The sequence below is a fragment of the Rissa tridactyla genome, chromosome 2, assembly GCF_028500815.1.
Source record: "Rissa tridactyla isolate bRisTri1 chromosome 2, bRisTri1.patW.cur.20221130, whole genome shotgun sequence".
Classification (NCBI taxonomy): Eukaryota; Metazoa; Chordata; class Aves; order Charadriiformes; family Laridae; genus Rissa; species Rissa tridactyla.
Genome location: NC_071467.1, coordinates 56,966,694 through 56,985,460, shown reverse-complemented (window position 1 = coordinate 56,985,460; position 18,767 = coordinate 56,966,694). Strand labels below are relative to the sequence as shown.

General features: G+C 39.9%; 1 protein-coding gene across 2 annotated transcripts; it reads right to left on the bottom strand.

The window, feature by feature from the left end:
* Nucleotides 1-514: 514 nt before the first annotated feature.
* On the bottom strand, nucleotides 515-13,445 carry NAPG (NSF attachment protein gamma). Of its 2 annotated transcripts, none has more exons than XM_054192031.1 (12): nucleotides 13,297-13,445; nucleotides 11,170-11,237; nucleotides 9,946-10,030; nucleotides 9,337-9,354; nucleotides 8,747-8,777; nucleotides 8,172-8,281; nucleotides 7,967-8,033; nucleotides 7,179-7,249; nucleotides 5,931-6,009; nucleotides 5,399-5,478; nucleotides 4,562-4,691; nucleotides 515-3,508 (listed from the first exon to the last, which is right to left on the bottom strand). In XM_054192031.1, exons 1-12 carry the CDS (start codon nucleotides 13,350-13,352, stop codon nucleotides 3,359-3,361), a joined length of 945 nt encoding a protein of 314 aa, XP_054048006.1. In that variant the 5' UTR covers nucleotides 13,353-13,445; the 3' UTR covers nucleotides 515-3,358. The 2 variants fall into 2 exon arrangements, with proteins under 2 accessions (XP_054048006.1, XP_054048005.1); XM_054192030.1 differs by lacking the exon at nucleotides 13,297-13,445 and adding an exon at nucleotides 12,576-12,819 and having other exon boundaries at nucleotides 11,170-11,258.
* Between the last annotated feature and the right edge of the window lie 5,322 nt (nucleotides 13,446-18,767).

The window sequence follows — 18,767 nt, the reverse complement described above, 5'->3', positions numbered from 1 at the left end:
AATTATCCTTGTTGGAAATGAATGCTGAAGCTCTAATGGCTAGGGCATCCTCCGATCAACTGACCCCAGAGGCGCACGTGACGCATCTGTCACAGTATTAATACTCAAAGCACAGTTTGGTGCAAGAACCTCTCTCACGTCTCTGTTGCGCTGATGAATGTTCTCACTCCTTTCTGGATTACAGCATATTCAGGTAAATCCTGGAGGTTTTTTGTGTATTCTTCCAGAAGACTTTAAGAGCGTGCTACACATTTAACCAGACCAACTGTGGGCGATAAGCAAATGTCTAGTGAATAAGCCAAAAAGATTGGACACCAATGACTTTCAACACTCAGACCTGAGCCAGTAAGTTCCCAAGGGGCGTCACAAAATATACCTGCAATGCTTGGTGACGAGATCTGCAGTCAGTCACACACAAAATCTGCTTGAGATTAAAAAAAAACAAACAACAAACTAATTTTCAAATGGTGGTGCTCAGCAGGACCTGATCAACAACAGGGAAAGCTAGCACAAATCCATTAATTTCAAGTTTTATTTTTCATGTTGGTGAAACATACAGCCTCTTCTCAAGAAGCAGCATCTGTAGAGCTGTTACAAACACATTTTGTATTCTAATACACCACAGATTTGGAAAAAGAACAAATAAAGCACAGGTTTCACACTGCACTTGGCCATATGAGTCTTAAGTTACAGATAATTTAGAAATCTGATTTCACACATATATTGCATTGGCCATCACTCAGCCTTCATGCATAATTTATTTTTCTTACAGTCAACACTGGTTTTGGAAACTTTCTTGCTGTAAATGGCATATTTTCCACTTTAAATCACTAAAATGATATTTACATAAGTGTGCAAATTGCTTTGAAAGATAGAAACAAACACTAACACATAATTTACAGACAGCTTCTTCTATAGTTAAACATTTACTAAAAGGCAGTTAATGTTCCTATCACGATTTCATTGCCTAAAATAGGAGAATAAGTTATATAAAATAGACCATCTTATTTTCAAACACTTCAATTTCTGCAGATTTGGTCTTTGCAGCAACATTGCAATCAAAAATTAAGATTCTACTCCTAAAATTCAGAGAAGCCCCCTTTCAATTCGATGGCAGCTTAACATGTTTAGTACAAGTTACTTTTGTCCCAGATTTTCCACACTTAGCACAAGGGAAAAAGAGAAAAGCTGGGGGAAGCGGGAAGACAGTCTTGTACATCTATTTTATTTTTTTGGTGATATGAAAAGTAGGCTTTAAGGATCTAATGCATAAGTTTTAATTTTTCTTTTAAGGGCCTGCTAGTGTTACAAGCACAGTTTAAATAAAGTCTGCAAGTTCTTTCACAGAAGCACACAAGGCTCCCAATTTTTCTTCTTATGCATGTCATCTTCTCACACACAAAAAAAGTAGACGACCCCTTGGGACCATTCAACAAAACTGATTTCAGAACTGGAAGGAGCAAGAAAAACTTGAAGAAAATTACTTAGTGTTCCCAGTTGTCCTATACGTGCAGTTTTTTTCTACATGTGATAAAGACTCCCCATAAAAAGTGCATGGTCACCTTCAAGATCAAATCCAGAAGGCAGAAGTTGAGTAAACTGCAGTGAGTTTCTCCAACAGTGAAGAGAGATACGGGAAAGTCTTCAAAACCATCTTCCATGTAGTCAGAGAAAAGTAACTCAATTCCCAAAACTTCATTTAGACTATTTTATAGATGAGCAAAAACTTCTTCCTATATACACCATTAATACCAAAGGGAAATTACCTGTCAGACAGTACACAACTACAGGCGTAGTCTCAAGTAGCTTTAAAATCCAAGCTCATTATTATATAATACAGAGACAAAACTGCTTTTTGAACACCCATTAAATTGAACGAGGTGACTTTTACAGCAGACCCGCCTGCAATTCATGATGTAGCTTGTGCACCCATCACAATGCTATCGAGTACTATCCACCCCAAGGAAAGTGATTATTAACCCTCTAAAAGTTTCCCTTCATCACCATTAAGTCTGACATAGTGATGTCAGACATCACACATATGTCAGAGATATGCTTGATATTTTTGAAGACATCCAATTCCTTAATATGGCAGAAACCGTACCAACACTTCACACTGTACTTTTGGTCTATTGTTTATTGAACTCTGGGCATCACGTATCCCACACAAATCCCTGCTGGATTCCAAGTGATCTCACCCTAGTGCAGATCTTGATTAGGTTCTTCTGAAGAAACAGACCACAAGCACAGCTTCCAGTGTTGTCAGCTTTTACGCGTAAAATGCTCAAACAAATTTAAGACATGACAGAAGCTTGCAAAACACATGATGACTTGAAACCAAGTAAAAATGGAGAAGATGCATTAAAATTTGGTTATTTTGGATTCTGAACTATTTTGAAAAATGCCGTCTGTAAGATAGCTGTTCTGTGCTTTGAAAATATGAAAGAATGAAATGGCTTTGGAGACTAGCGTATTGATTAGTAAATAAACACCTAGAACACTCATGAACTCAAACACATCATTGAAATACTGCACCTAAGTTTTTGTTAAACATTGTCTTCAGAGCTTTATATTCAATGCATGTTATCTACTACCTTCAGTTTCTTTTTTTAGTTATGGCATGTTTCAGAAACACCACCGAGAAAGGTTGCCCACTCCTTCCATTCCCAAGATGTACATTACAAACAATATGCACACATTTATCTCCAAAGACTTCAGGTCAATAAAGGTGTGCCTGTACTTTTAAGCTTGCAAGACAGCTTCAAACCGGTTGACTTAGTATTTTCCACACCCACATGGATACTGCTTGCAAAGAATGAGGTATTAAAATAATATTCCGAAGTGGAGTAAAAACACGTTGAAAATAAACTGAAAGCTCCCCCTAGTGCTTATACTAGTGAAAAATCCTGCCTGGCACAGCCTGCTTTAAATGCTGTTAAACAAGAGATAAATAGCATATTTTACTCAGAAAACAATCACAAACACATTACTGGGACCAAGAAGTGTCAGCTGTTGAAGTCTAGCACTTAAAATTTTGTACCACTCTCCCATCTCCAGTGCTTCTATGGTTTTGGTTTCTTTTAAACTGTGCTTTTAGTAGAGATTTCTCTCACATTTTTTGCCATCAACTGAAGGCAGGGCCCTGAGGAAGCTCCTACCAGGTAAGAAATTAAGTCCAAAAATGTTTCAAGATGATAGGTACAATCATGCTTTTTCTCCTGTATTGTACCCAGAAGCTGCCAAGTTAATATTAGCATTCCCGTATCACAATTGCAATGAAGCTCTGGTAAATCTGGTACCTTTGGATATGCTCAACATCACAAATAAGTCAGATATTTAAGACAACCTATGTCTGTAGCTAGCATAGTCCACCAGAATATTCATCCTCTTCCTCTTCAGCGTGAGAGCCCACTGCGGCTGGTCCTCTTGCTTTGTCTTGTGCAGCGTTTGGCGATTTCTTCTTGATTCCACCTCCTGGGACCACCAAGGTAAGACCAAGCTTGGCATACTGACAATAACAAGGCAAGTTTAATTTCTGTACTACCACCCAACTAAAATCTTGTTGAATTGCACTGAATTGATTGATGCTCGCAATAAACAAGCAGGTAACATTCAGTACGTAAAACAGATTGATGCTGCTCTCAGATCTTTTTTTTTCCAGCCTAGAATAAGCCTAACATTGGTTCTTTTTTTTTTTTTCCTCCTATCTCAAACACTCTTGGGAATGGGATGCGATGTCTGTACTGACACTACTTATTATAGAATAATTTGGCCACTTCATACAGTTTCTGTGCTTCAAGCTTTATGTAAAAAAAAAAAAAATTTCAGTATGCAGCTCTGCATACATTATCTAGTAAAAGTTCACGTAAAAATTCTTACAAGTGTTTTCCAGTAAGACTAGTACCTTAATTTTTACTATTCAACATAGTAACAAAGTAAAATTAGTCAATAACGTTAAAAAGTTTGGCATGGATGGATGTCTCCTTTACTTCACATCTTTCCTATCCTTATACTTCCTACAATTTAAAAAAAAAAATGGGAGGGGGACACAATTACTTCCTTAAAATAAAATTAAAAAACCCCCGATCTTTCATTAATTAGTACCTTGCTACGGAGTAAGTGCTAAAAAAAAAAAAAAAACCCATTTAACAATACCATCCTGTAGGCATCATATTCTACAACGTTTATGCACAAGAATCAGGCATATGGTATTTCTGAGACAAAGCACAAGTGGCAAATTGTTCTGGTCCCTAAGGAACCAAACAGAAGGGAACACAAATTTAGCATACTGATCAAACAAACTCAGCAAATCCATAATAAACTGCTCTTTCACTTAAGTCTTCCCACCGTCTGAAAGGGACAGTGATGTGGGAATTTACGCTGGCAGGCAGCAAAGTAAAAGAATACATAAAGCTCACAGGCACAGGGCAGGATGACAGAGCAAATCACAATAATACACAGACTCTGCTCTTCTTATTTCTCCTCTACTAGAAAAAAAAAAACCTCAACCTGAACAAGGAAAAATATCATTAAGAAAAATACACATGAACTGCCTACTTACATCATTGTCCATATATTTGAACAGTGGCAAATTACAGACTTCAGAAACTTGATCCTGATCTTGCTGGTCATACCCTTCTAAAAGTTGCTCTAGTGCTGCACAGTCTTCACTTCCATTAAATCCCGGTATACTGAAGGAAATTAAGAGTTCATTTAGGGCATTTCCGCAATCTACTTGATACTCAGCTATTCTGTCTTTAAATGCTGCTGATTGATAGCAGAAGAGCAAGCAGCTTTTAAGAATCTGATGGACTGCTTATTCCACAGAACTGCCCATAACCACTTTGATTTCTCCAGATCATATCCATAAAATTACAACTTTCAGCAATATTAGTTTGCATGCTGAGAATAAGACTACAATCACAGTCAAGACAAAAAGAGTACTAGAATTTTTCAGATTTTCCTGACTAGTCAATAAACTCTTCCTCTACTTTATATACAGAAAAATTCTGTAATGAGTTTCTACATATAAAGTACAAATTGAAGACTTGGAAAATATGAGCGAGATGTTTAAAGATTGATCTTGAAAGATTCTTTCTAAAAATAAAGCACAATTTAACTTACACATATGTTCAAGTCATTTCACTAAAAAACCAGTTTAAGTAAAAATACGTTGTTTCAGTATTTTGTTACTGAAGTCCTAATGAAAGCTGAAACAGAGAGTTGCTGGGAAAGCCTCCGGAACCAGGATTAAACACTAATCCAGATTTTGACACCAGAATATTCTCCTGGATGTGTAAAGAATGCCTTCTTCATTTCAATGTATTCAACTGGACTACTTTCTGTTTTAATTAATGAAACATTCAGTTTACAATTATAGGACGCGAAGTAGACTTACCTATAGCTTTCCCTCACACATCTTTCTGCAGCAACATAATCATTTCTGTGAAGATGAACTAAGACTTGTGCAATAGTTTTCTAAACAAAAACAAAAAAACCACAATCTGATGATTCTTTAGAAATTAACAGTAAAATATGAGAAAAATACCAGACTGCTAATACTTAGCGTGAAAAAGTAGTAAGCCATATCCTCAGGTGGTATGAAACAGATTATCTCCTATAACATTGCAATGAACTGTTGTACCAAGTAACAGTTTTTGTGGTTTGTCATTTTTGAAAACATCTTTATTTTTCATGTGTTTGTTGATATCGACAGCTCCTGTAGATAACAGCATCTTATCTTCAACATTGTAGTAGTGAAAAAAGCACAGTTAGAGGTTGCAGAAACATGCACTACCACAAATTCTCATCACTTAGCAAGAAACATATCCCTAAATCAAGAGGTACATATGGTCACCCAGATGTCAGCTGTTATTAGTTACTCAGAAAAACTTGAAATGCGCTATCAGAAATTGACTCTTAGAATTTACCTTATAGCATGTTGGGTAATTTTCAATTTCCTTATAAATACTTTTTTCCTTTTGAAGGGACAATGCAGCCTCATCTAATCTAAAAAAAAAAAAAACAAAAACAACAAAACAAACCAACACAAAAAACAGGAGTATCAGTGCCAGGAATACAGCATAATGAACCTGAGGCTAATTACAAAGTTTTTAATACATCAGCAAGTCTACTGGAATAAAAAGCAGTACAACTAAAGATCAGCAGTAGATCTTACTAACAGAGCAGGTTAAGAAATACATAGTCAGTGATTCCTTTGGGACACATGCAGGCTAAGAACAACTCTAGTATTCATTCAGAGAAACTTAATTTTTCATAACATGGTACAAGATGAATGCCTTGTTAGGTACCCTAACAGATTTCTCTATGTCATGAGGTTATGATAAGCTATCAGTAAGTCTGATATCCACAAACTATCAATATTAAGTCATAATAACTGCTTTTGGGTTTGAATACTCTTTTAATCATATTAAACTTCTAGAAATTATCAATAACACATGAGCCATAAAGCAGCAGAGCAACCAAGTCTTTCTGATGCTCTGAAGGTATATTGACTCGCTTTCACAGACAGACTTTCAAGTTGCTTTGTAAATTTCCTTTTCTGACTACAATTCTGCAATGAAATATAGCGTCTTAAAAGTAGAGTTAGAAACCCAGACAATTTCTTAAAGGAACTACATGTTTCAGTGAAGCACGTCTAAGCTGAACTGCAGGTCAAGTTTGGTGCTAGCAATCAACCATTAAAATAAATTCCCATCGAGACTCCAAGATACGCTCTTCTTTAAGAAGTCCAGAATCAGACTGCTGCAAACAGCTTTCCTTCCTCAGGTTAGTCACTTAATTCCCATTTTATATTCCACAGCTACAAAAGACTTCCAAGTACTTTCTACATATTAGTGCTGGAAGGAAAAAATAATAGTTTCCTGAAGTAGTTTAAGAAATAATGAAAACTGGTGTATGTGCTTTCTAGCTATTCAACAAACACAAAGGAAACAAAGCCTTACAGCCCACATTCTCCCATGCCAGAACACAAAACAGGTGGATCCTGGATGAACTTGGCATATCCCAGAGAAACTGAATTTTAGTTTGAAGTACATCTCAAAGAATTAAGTTACAGCATATAACGCAAACACAGCAAGAAAAAAAACAATGAAAATCACTATTAAAGATTCAATTATGTTTAAGGGGGGAAAAAAAAAAAAGGCATAAAGCTATACCTGCGTCCTCTGACTAGAAGTCTTGATGCTTTCCCTAGCATTTCTAATGCTTGCCGTAAACGTTCTTCATTCTAGAGAAGAACAAAAAGAATTCATGCATTTTATTTCATTTGGACAGAATTAAGACTACTAGACCTTAATCTAAGTGTCACCTGTAACTTAGAACAACTGCTAATTTGTGTATCAGCAGTTCACATACTCAAGGGAAATATGAAGAGTATTGGTGCACACAAGTCCCACAGCCAGCTCCTGTATGGATCTACAGAGCAAAGCAACACTAACGCAAACTTGCTAATCTGGAAACACGTGACAACGTACACCAAGGTACACCAGTGGCAGCAGCAAAAAGGCAAACCATCTGCTCATGGGATGCGTAGAGTATCAAGCAAACACTTTTCCTCTATGCCTTCAAGGATTTCAAACTATTTTAGGCTCCAGAATTCAACAGCAGCCATGTTCCTGCCTACCCTCCAGGCTGCCCAACAAGAGGCAGAAACATACAAAATTCAGATTCAGTCAAGTCCCAAACTGAGAAAAAGACAAAGCAAACTGATTCCTAACTTTTATAGTCTCCTTTTCTGCAGCATAAGAAGCCTTCAGCTTCATCACTCAGACACTGATGTGAAGGGAAGGAAAAATAATTTAGAACCTAATCTTAGGCTTTTTCTTAACTTTATAGTTGACCCTAACCAGTAATTCATTCACCTTCATATACTTTCTGGGACTGCAAAATTCTTTGCTGGTGGAAATAAAAAAACAACAAACCAACTCCAAAACCCCCCACTTACTTCAAACACTGATGCTGCTTGCTGATAGAGCTGCACAGCCTTCTCTGGGCTCACATTTTCTATTAACCTGCAATAAGCATAAAACATTTATCTTCAGATGAAATGAAAGTATTTTTTAACCTAAAAGCATCAAAAAGGCAAGAAAGAAAACCAAAGACATACCCATGCCCTGCATGCATTCTAGCCACCAAGACCACAGACTTACTTTCCAGCCCGTTCCAGTGCAATAGCAGCTGTATCTGGTGTCCCATTCTCCAGGTACATCATACTGGCTTTCTCGATCAGCTGAACTGCTTCAGGGAGTCTCTGCATCTCCTGCAAAGCAACAGTCAGACGAATGATGCCATCAGGAACTACACACAATTACGTACAATGAAACAAATCGAACCAAAGTGTAATACTTTATTTATTAAGATTCTAATTTTATTTACAAGCTTGTAGAGCTAGTGAAAGCAGACCAACAACTCCTTAAAACTCATTTGTTAAGTACCAAACTTTCATGAATTTACAGTAGTTTAGAGCAAAAGTAGCACCACTCTTCTGTTACTCTGACATGAGGCCCGCACCTTTCCTTCTAAGAAAGGAAAACCATTTTCCCCCCCCCCCACTTAAAAATGTCACTTCCCTAACCTAGTGAGGGTATTTGTGGGAACTACGAGTCAACAGAAGAATATCATTTGAATATGCAATTCAGTTACATATATTTGTAAAACGATCCAGTGTACAAGATCCTTCACTATAAAACAGAACTTTCTAATAAAAAGTAGTAAATGAAAATACCTTCAGCATCATGCCAGCTTGTTCATAAGCTCTGCAGAGAAAAAAATTATAATTTAGTTAGATATGGTGTATTTCAGCAAGCTGTAGTTAACGTGCATCAGCTGTCACTTCACTATTACTATTTAATGCTTTGAAGATGTTTTAAGTGTTTTATCTAATGAGACAGTGCATGCGTAACATTATCTTCCACAAATGAAGTGCTCCAACCACACTCCCCATTAAAAATCTATTCTCATGATCTGACCCACAAGTAATATTTGGATTATTTGTCATTATCTGCTTGCTTTGAAGTAGTCTTTAATTAAAAATTTTCTTTATAAGAATGCATAGAATTTCAAAATAACAGAAAGTTAATCTAAGAAAAAATATTTTACATCAAAAAGGTGCTGAAAAATGTCAAAATCATCATTTCTTCAGATGGCCATTGCAGGTTTTCAGACTTTCCTAGCCCCCACTTCCATTAAACTGATTTTGAAACAGCAAAATCACTTGAACCATACCATTTACTACAGCAAGATCAAAGTGATAGTTCGTGCTTGTAGCATATGTTAGAAAATTTGTTTCAGATTATTCAGTGCTTCTGTACTTACTTGGCAGCATGGAAGAGACTGGAAGTAACATTGTCAAAGTCAAGGACAAAAGCCACAAAAATAGAATGCAGAAAAGTTATCAGTGTGCAAAATCTTATGGAAGTACTAGTTTCAAAGTAAGGAATCCCATAAAGGCAAACCAAACCTTCTACATTTGTAGGCAAGGTGTCAAAAATAAATGCTTCTAAGGACAGAATAAACACAACATACCAAAGTATAACTGCATACAAAGTTGTAAAAAGCACATTTATTTAAAGTATGTTCCGGGATACTAAATACTACTACAAGTACTACAATAAAGTCAGAGTGGCATTTAGTTTATACTATCCATTTGTAGGTATTTTAAAAAGAAATATAATCATTTCTGAATAAGTACATAGGCATTTCAGGCACTGATCAGCATCTTATCACTCAAAATGTTATTGGAAACAACACAGATTTTCTAACCACTCAGAGCACACAGGAATAGTCTTTTAAAAGACAATTTTGTTAGACTGAGAAAATGCTCGGATATATTAAATACATCTTCTACCACCCCTATTACCCCATTCTAAGTAGCAATTAGTCAGCTTCTTGGAAAAAAAAAATAAATAATCAATGAAAAGATACGCTTTATTGTTTTCATGTGCCTCAGCTTCCCGTAAACAGGCTTCCCTTGCCTGGTCAAACTGCTTGGCATTCTTAAAAGCAACAGCTGCAAAAAATCAAATAAAGTTCTTATTTACAGCTTGCCATTTTCCTTTTTTCACCATTTCTGCTCAAGAATTTAGCTACGTAAAGATACAAACAGACTCTTTAAATTAATGGTTACAGTTTACCAAGCTCTTCCAAAAAACTCCCATGACAGTCCTCCTTGCTTCATTAATCACTTTGATAACATTAAAAACATTTATTGTCAACAACACTTCCATACCATCATCGTACCACACATTGTGCATAATGTGTTCAGCTGGATTTTGGAACTAACTCGCTCGCTCTGTATTTTAATTACGGAACTGCAGGAATGCACGTGTATATGGTTTTAATCATTAGAGGTTATACAAAATCAGTATTGCAGGAATAGAAGTGCACCATCAACAAAGCATACCTGTAACCTCCTCAACACAACCAATTCAGGGCACAAATATTTTTTTCTATCTCCATTAGACAGAAAGGACATTAAAGTAGGATTTAAAGTAAATTCCAATTTATAAATGCTCCAGTTGCTTTTCCAAGTTTGTACTTTTTTATTCAGGCTTAAATGAATGAATAGGAATGTCTACAGTAGGAAGCCAAAAAGCCATGATAAACTGCTATTATCGAAAAGAAGAAAATGTTTTAAGAGCATAAAGGAATCAACTAGTAAGAATTTTATATTTAGTGTGACACTTGCAGTGGAAAAGGCAGAAAAGAGATCTTACTACACCTAAAAAAACACAAAACCGGCAGAATCTCTCTACATTACTGAGACAGTCTTTGTTCGGACATGTAAGATGATGAAAAAGCAAAGTTTTAAAAACAGCTCAAATGTTTGCTGTTTTGTAGGTAAAGTCATAGGATTTGGGGATGGACAAGTGAAAGAAGGAACGCTTTATTTTTATCACACATAGTAATATAAAAAATAGAAGCTGTACGCTTAAAAAAAAATATTGTTTTTACAACTGTTCTAGATCTCCACGTAAAATCTGATACTTATTTTGCAGTGCTACTAAGAGTATTTTTTTTGTCGTTTCATCTTACTTTGTCCTCACAACAGTTTTACTTTCACAGTAATGTAAAATAATTAAAATGTTATCAGCTTAAAGAATACTTTTAAGCCGTAAAGTATATGGCCATATTTACAGACATACATACCTGCCTTCCCATATTCGGTAGCTGCACTGTCATAATCTGGTTTCCACTTTAACAATCCAGTTTTCAGACTAAAATGCAAGAAGAAAGGCCTATTAACAAGGAGTAAAGAATTTATATTTTACCTTCAAATATATATTTCAGATATATTTAAAACTTTAGAGTACCTCCGTGCCAATTACCTATATACCAATACTATGGTGGCATTGCCACTGTAAAAATAAATGCTGGAATTGTTAGTAATTGCATAAAGCACTGCAATGATCTCCCATAGTTACATGCCTTGCCCTAACAAGCTTCTGCTGTCATCAGAGAGTCCTCACCAGTCCAGCTCGTCAACAGTAAAGAAGCCAAAAGAAGAATACTTACACCTACACCAATATATCTCAAGATTTCTAATACCACAACACCTAACAGCACTTTTTGTTACACATCCTGAATTTCCCAGTGTTTCTCTACAGTGATTTTTTTGCTGCTAAGAATTATCAAAGACTCTCCACTGCATACACCAATGAAAGAATTTACTTACCAACACAAAGACAAAGCCTCTTATGTCATTTATATGTCTAGAGTGAATCATGACACTAAACGGCATCACGTGTACACACAGCCACACATATATATATAGGGAAAAATATACATTGCAAAATGAGGTGAGTCATCAGGCAATGTTAATTTCAATATTATGACTTCCACACTTCTAAAACAAATATAAAAATTACCATAACTTTAGAGACCACTTCCATATTTGTCACAGGCAGATACTTCAGATGCAACACATGCTTAATTTGGAAAAACAGTTGTATATAGACTCTATGTTGGTTTTGTTGTCTTACTTGGATGAAAGCCACAGTATATAACTCTAAAGCAAGCCTTTATATTGTGTTATTTTTATCACAGACAAATGCATTGCACTAAAATACACAATGCTTTAAATCTGCACACAATTTGAGATTTAGGTGCCTTTTATTTCAAATGCTTTCCAGGATAAGCTTAAAATGAATTCCACTGAAAGGCAGTTATGGTCAAGTAATTTGAAAAAGATACTCTGGTACAGATTTTTTTATTCTGAGAAGGCCTCTCCTCTATCACAGTTTATACTTTTGATCCATGATTTCTGGATGGCCCATCGCTATTCTTACTAAAATTATAGCATTTTTGGATTAGTCATCTCTATTCCATCTACACTGTAGGCTGTGAGATTGAGACTTACAAGCAAAATTAAGTGTTAAAATGCACATGCAAAGACTATCATACGTAGATGTTAAGCTAACACAGGTCTTTGAGGCTATCTAAAAAGAAACAATCACACATAGGCAGGAAGCACACACCATCTCAGCAAGGTTATGCTCTTTTCTTCACCACAATCCCCATAACTCTTTTCTCCCGCTTGCCTGTCTACCACTAACTTTAGCAGAAGAGCAGAAGTGACTCCTCTGGTTTTCCAGTTGGGGTCACAGCAATAAACGTGGTCCTTCAGGAAACCTGCACAGGCTCCAGGCCTCTGAGCCGCACCGACACCACTTCTTAGCTTTAGGGCCCCTTTATTCTCCCAGTTCCGGGAAGAAGGGGACCCTTTACCACCGGCCCCCTGTAGGGAGGGACCCCCGAGGCAGAAGAGGGGCCGAGCAGCCATGTCCTCCCACTCCCCCAGTCCCGTACCTCCCTTCCCTTCCCCCGAGGTCACGTCGCGGTCCCCCCGCCAGCCCCGCCGTAGAGTCACCACCTCCCCACGGGCTGCTCCTTCCCCACCGCTCCGCGCGGGGCACCATGGGAGCCGTAGTTCCCCAGAGGCTTCCACTCCCCACATGGGCGCCGGCGAGAACTACAACTCCCAAGAACCCACCCCGGCCCCCCGGCCGCGGCCCAGGGGTGAAGAAGGGGTACCGAGCGGCCGCGCTAAACCGGCGGACAGCAGCCCCACGGCTCAGAGGCCGCGGGGAAGGTAACCGTGTCGGGCGAGCAGCCCGCTCCGCCGAGCCCCGCTCGAGCAGGAGGCGATACGACGCCTCCATGGGGCGGCCGGGCCTGACAGGCCGGGCGCTGAGCTGGCAGCCATGGCACCCACTCGCCAGCTTTCCCCCCCACCCAACTCCGGCCGACCGACCTCCCTCCCTTCCCTCCGCTCACTATTTCTCCGCTTTGGCGATGTGCTCGAGTGCCTCGTTAATCTTCTGCGCCGCCATCTCGCCTGCCGGTGTGGGGAGGGTGGCCGGCGCTCCGCCGTCCTGCGCGCCCGCTACGGAACGCCGCGGGGCTCACGGGGCGCCGCGAGGAGGGGCTCGGCACTGGGGACTCCGCCCTCCTCGCGGCGCCTGCGCGGCCGTTGGTGGCAGTTAGTGGCCGTTGGTGGCAGTTAGTGGCCGTTGGTGGCCGTTGCGGCGTCATGGCGTGGCCGACTCGGTGGGCGATGACGGGGGGGAAGCTCTCTCTCGCTCTCCTTCCCCGGCAGCCCGGCGGGGGGATGTCACCTGGCAGGGGTCCTGCAGGTGGGTGGCTGCCCCCACAGCGTTGGGCTGTGCCTCGCTCCGGGGAGCTGGAAAGATACCTCTGCTGCAGGAGCCCTCTGCCCCGTCCCCTCCAAGGCCAAGAGAAGCTTTTTAGAAAATAGGGATGAGCGCAGGCCTGCGTTTCCCAGGGTTTTCAAACGTAGGCCAGGTTTTGGTGGAAGTGCGTTGTGGTTTAACCCTAGCCAGCAACTGGGACCATGCAGCCGCTGACTTGCTCCCTCAGCTAGGATGAGGAAGGGAATCGGAAAAGTGAAAAGACTCTTGGCTTTAATAGACAGTTTAATAGGTAAAGCAAAAGCCACACAAGCAAAGCAAACCAAGGAAGGAATTCGTTCACTGCTTCCCATCATTGGGCAGGTGTTCAGCTATCTCCAGGAAAACGGGACTCCATCACATGTAACATTTCCTTGGGAAGACAAATGCCATCGCTCTGAACATTTCCTCCACCCTCCTTCCCTCAGCTTGATATGCTGAACATAGTGTTGTATGGTATGGAATATCCCTTTGGTCAGTTGGGGTCAGCCGTCCCAACTGTGTCCGCTTCCAACTTCTTGTGCACTCCCAGGCTACTTGCTGGTGGGTGGTGTGAGAAGCAGAAAAGGCCTTGACTGCCTAGCAACAACCAAAACCACTAGGGTGTTTCTCATCCTAAATCCAAAACATAGTGCTATATCAGCTGCTAGCAAGAAAGTCAACTCTATCCCAGCTGAAACCATGACAAAACGTGCTACTCATGGGCCAAAGGCTGAAAAGCACTGCTTGCCCTGCTCTGAAAGAAGCCTCCAGAGGTTGAGGGATTTTGCTGAGGAGTACTGCTCTGACTCGTTTGGTATATGTAAAAGTCAAGCTGGCACAGAAATCTAAAGCAGAAGGCGTGAGTGGTGGATGAGCACAACAGAGTTGCTAACACAGGCTACGCAATCATGCAAGATACCCAAATTACACACTTGGTAACTGAATTGAAAATGCTGAAGTCTGTGTTACTGCCCATACGTCCAGTTTCCTCGACTCCTTAATTTTGTTAATCTGAAACATCCTTGAGTAACGGAAGATCCGTGATTGAGCCCAGGAGGGTGTTTATTCTCCAGACTTGGGCATCATTATTGTCTTCCAGCAATCTGAATAAGAGAAGTATTTCTCACCGCAGGAGAAAGAAAGCAAAGTGAGAAGCTGGTTAAACTTGCAAAACTCTTATTGAGCATAGGAATAATTGAAAGTCCACGTCGTTTACAGGAACCAGAGCTTTGTAATTGCTTCTACCTTAAATGATGAAAAGAAACAATGTTTACATGATTTGTTTTACTCTAGGTAGACATCAGACTCACAGGTCTGAATTATTCTCCCTTTTCCTTTTCCCACATTCCCCTGATGACCTGGAAACTTAATTTTCTAACTTTGGTTTTTGCTCTGCACTTGAGAGGCTATTATCTATTGCAGATGGTGGAAAATCACAAAATGTTACATACTATTATTCTGTGTCTTAGAACAAAGTAGGAAAAAAGGCTGTAGAGAGGTTTTCCTTTCCTGCTTTCAGAAGCAGATGAATGGTCACAGAAGTACTCGGAGAAAATAGCTAATCTTGCATAATACATACACAAAAAGGTTTCTGGCAAGCGCTCACTGGTAGCAGGTAAAAAGTAGAGGAAGCTATGATCGGAGAGATTCCTGTTTCATCACGTCTGTCTCTTCTTTCCCTTGCTGTGGCAGCCAGGATAAATCTGGCCACATGAGCCTGCTGAAGTGCCTTTCAAACAAACCTGTGTTAGCGGGGAAAATGAAATTGTAGAACTGTGGCATTAAAGGACAGAATAACCTCAGAGTGTTCTGCTGAAGCACCCAGTTAATGACTTATTCTTTGTGTGTTTGTTTGTGCTAGTGCTTCTGGCCTGCTGTGTTCCCTGGGTTGTAAATAGCTGTTCACTTTCTAGTGAAACTGCACATGTGCGCTGTCTGGTTACACTTTATACTGGAATGACCAGATGAAAGATTTCCAAGACTAGTATTAAATGAAATAGGATATTCCTGGGTAGCTTTTATTTTGTAGACATGGAACCTCCGGAGATTTTACATCTGGGAAAGATCATATCACAGCATCTGGTGCTTGGCTGTGAATTAGAATTTGGTATTGAAAAATGACCAGGTACAATGTGAAAAAAAATCACAGTGATAGCAGTTGGAGTGACAAACTTTTTAAAGTATAATCTTACAGGTTTTGTTTTCTAGGCAGATGTGAACTGTGCAAATAGCTGTACCAGCAGAAGACTGATCATTAGCCAGTCCTAAGCTGCCCATCACTGCACCTTGCAGAGGGTTTCTGTCTCCTATCTAAGCATTTCTTCATGTACACTATTGCAACCAAAGGCATCAGGTTATCAAAAATGAGCTGCATAAGCTGATACAGCTCACGTTGTCTGAAATGGGTTAAAAAAGCACCTGTGTGAGACTTCATGGAGCTAACCTCTGGCAAGAGGCTGGAAGCAAGCAGCTGTGGACAGCACATTCCACCATCAAGCAGTTGGTAGTTTTAAGAGACTATCAATATGATCATAGCTAAATTTGTTTCCCAATTAACTTTTCTTTGCTATGAATATGTCATATTCTTGTTCAGAAAGTCAGGACTGACTGCAGTGAGTTATATTTTAAATCAGCTGCTGAATCCTATCTGCCACGCCACTGGATCTGGAAGGTGAATTTAAGTATTCCTAGATTTGGATTTCCCAGCTTTTTCTGATACCCTTCTTTGGCAGCAGGATGTGGAACGTTCTACCTTCTAATTTATTAATGTCTGAGTTGGAGTTGTAACTACAATAACAACAGCTACACCACCACAATGAGGAGATTACCTGTGAGGATGGGACAGGGATCTGCATATTCCTCCTCCCAGGCAGACTACTACTAATACTAATGGTCCTATGAACAATTGGCTCAGACATATCTTGGGCCCGTTATATACACAAAAATGTGTTCTGCGATCATTCCATCCCAGTGCCAGCGCCTGAGTGCTCCAGTACCTTTTATTTTCCTGTCTTCAGCATTAGATCCATATAATTTGTCTGTGAGACATTACTAGTTCCTGTCTTAATGGGTATGGCAGAAAGCAAACAAATAACTCTGAGGGCAGCAGAATTAATAAAAACTAGTTTTCTGCAGATTTGTGTCTCCCTGCTGATCGTCTTTAATTAAATAGCAGAAGACTACAGTGTGAGCATGGCTTTTATTAGATGTCAGAGAATAGAGACATTATAAATATCCCAACTGGGGGAAGGAGGTAATGTCTAATTGGCTTTCCAGATCCATTGGACATGAGAGAGGAGGAGGGTATTCTGGTATCCGATAGGGTGTTCCAATGTGAAACATTCATAATACCTTACGCACTGTTTATCGAACACATATAATTTACATGTTCCTTTTCCAGGTTAAGTAAGGTGGCCTGTCCACCAAGGTAAGGCCAGTTGGTTTTGTCAATGTGTAAGATGATGCATCACGATTACCAAGTCCCTTTTAGTCCCTACCTATTATCCCTCCTGCCTCCCTTGCTTCCAACAAGAATCCATTTCCTTAGATGATGACAACCCACAAATGTTATTTATTTACAGTCACATTGATTTTATACAATAGTTTGCATATGACTCACAAAGATAGGTACAATATCTACAGATGTGAGTAAAGCTCTTCTGGAGAAGAATTGAGCTAACTGTTGGGTTTTAAAGAGCCCAAGGTCAGATAAAAGCCTGTAATTGCCACCATGCCACTTCCCACATGCTCCAATGGGGAATCTGGCGCACTCGATATTGTTGGCATTTCTCACCTCCTGGACTTGCTCCTTGATACTTCCTTACCTTCTCAGCTGCTGCATCAGCAAGTGGTGATAATTTACTTTCATATCTGATGGTTATATCTGCCACCAGTGCCTGACCACCCTTAACAAATATTAGATCAGGCTTGTAGAGCTTGTTTTGGTGGTCTCGTAGGAGTGGCTAGTAAAACACTAGCCAGCCCTTCCTTTGAGCTTCTTCAACCAGTAGATCACGCAGTTGGTTATATCTTTTGATCCTAGCTTCCTGAAATGGTGGGCAATAATATGTGTGCAAGTCTCACTCGCAGCTCGACAGTGCTGGCAGATCTTGAGTTTCCTGTCTACCCCAATTCCCTCATGGGATAGGCATTAGGTCTTAATTGTAAGGTGGTAATGAGCTTCCTGTGGGGAATGCCAGTGTAACATTTAATCCAATTGTTACTAATTTTGTCTTTTTCAAAGTTGGCAGTTCCACTGCCCACTTGACATGGCAACCTGGTCCGATTCAAAAATTCTTCTGCCAGTTACTAGATCTTGGAAAGATAACCCTTTGGAGGAGAAATTTCCCATTCTGAGACTGGGGCCTTGCCACAAACCACTTCTGCAATCACCATGACCGCTTTTGGGTCACAAATTGATGGAGTTTCCCCTTCCCTTCCTCCTGCAGGATCTACAACTTTCAATCCACAACTTTCTAAATTCATTCTTAATACTTTCTTGCTGAACTATTGATTTTTAGTGTCATCAGAAAGGTGGACAATTCAGTGCAGCTGACAGGCCTGCATGCTTGGAATTAAGCCCGTGAGTTTGATAACACACAGGCCTCTATTGCATGTGCTGGAATAAAGAATGTCACAAGTACAGGCAAGGAGATGTAACAGTTGACAGCAGATTGAATGGCCAATTCAAGCGCTTGGAGGTACGTAGCCTTCAGTGTGGTCAGCTAGATAAAACAATCGAGGGATAATAAATCATTTCAAGATGTCTTTCTGCTGAAGAGGCTTCAGTGAAGCCTGCTCAGTCTGCCTGCGTGAGCCGACACAGGCAGGATGCAGGAACAACCACAAAAACACGGATGAAAGGAAAAGAACAAATTTAATCTTGATACCTCGCAGATTGGGGAATCTTTGAAGCAACACCTGGGCAGAAGCATGCAAGCAGGGGATGCAGGCACTGTGGAGCAAGAGAGAGTCCTTATTAGCGAGAGAGTCCTTGTTAGCAAGAGTGAGAGAGCGAGAGCTCAGACTTGCTGCGCTCTCCTGTATTTCAGGGATTTAGACATGCATAGTTTTTCA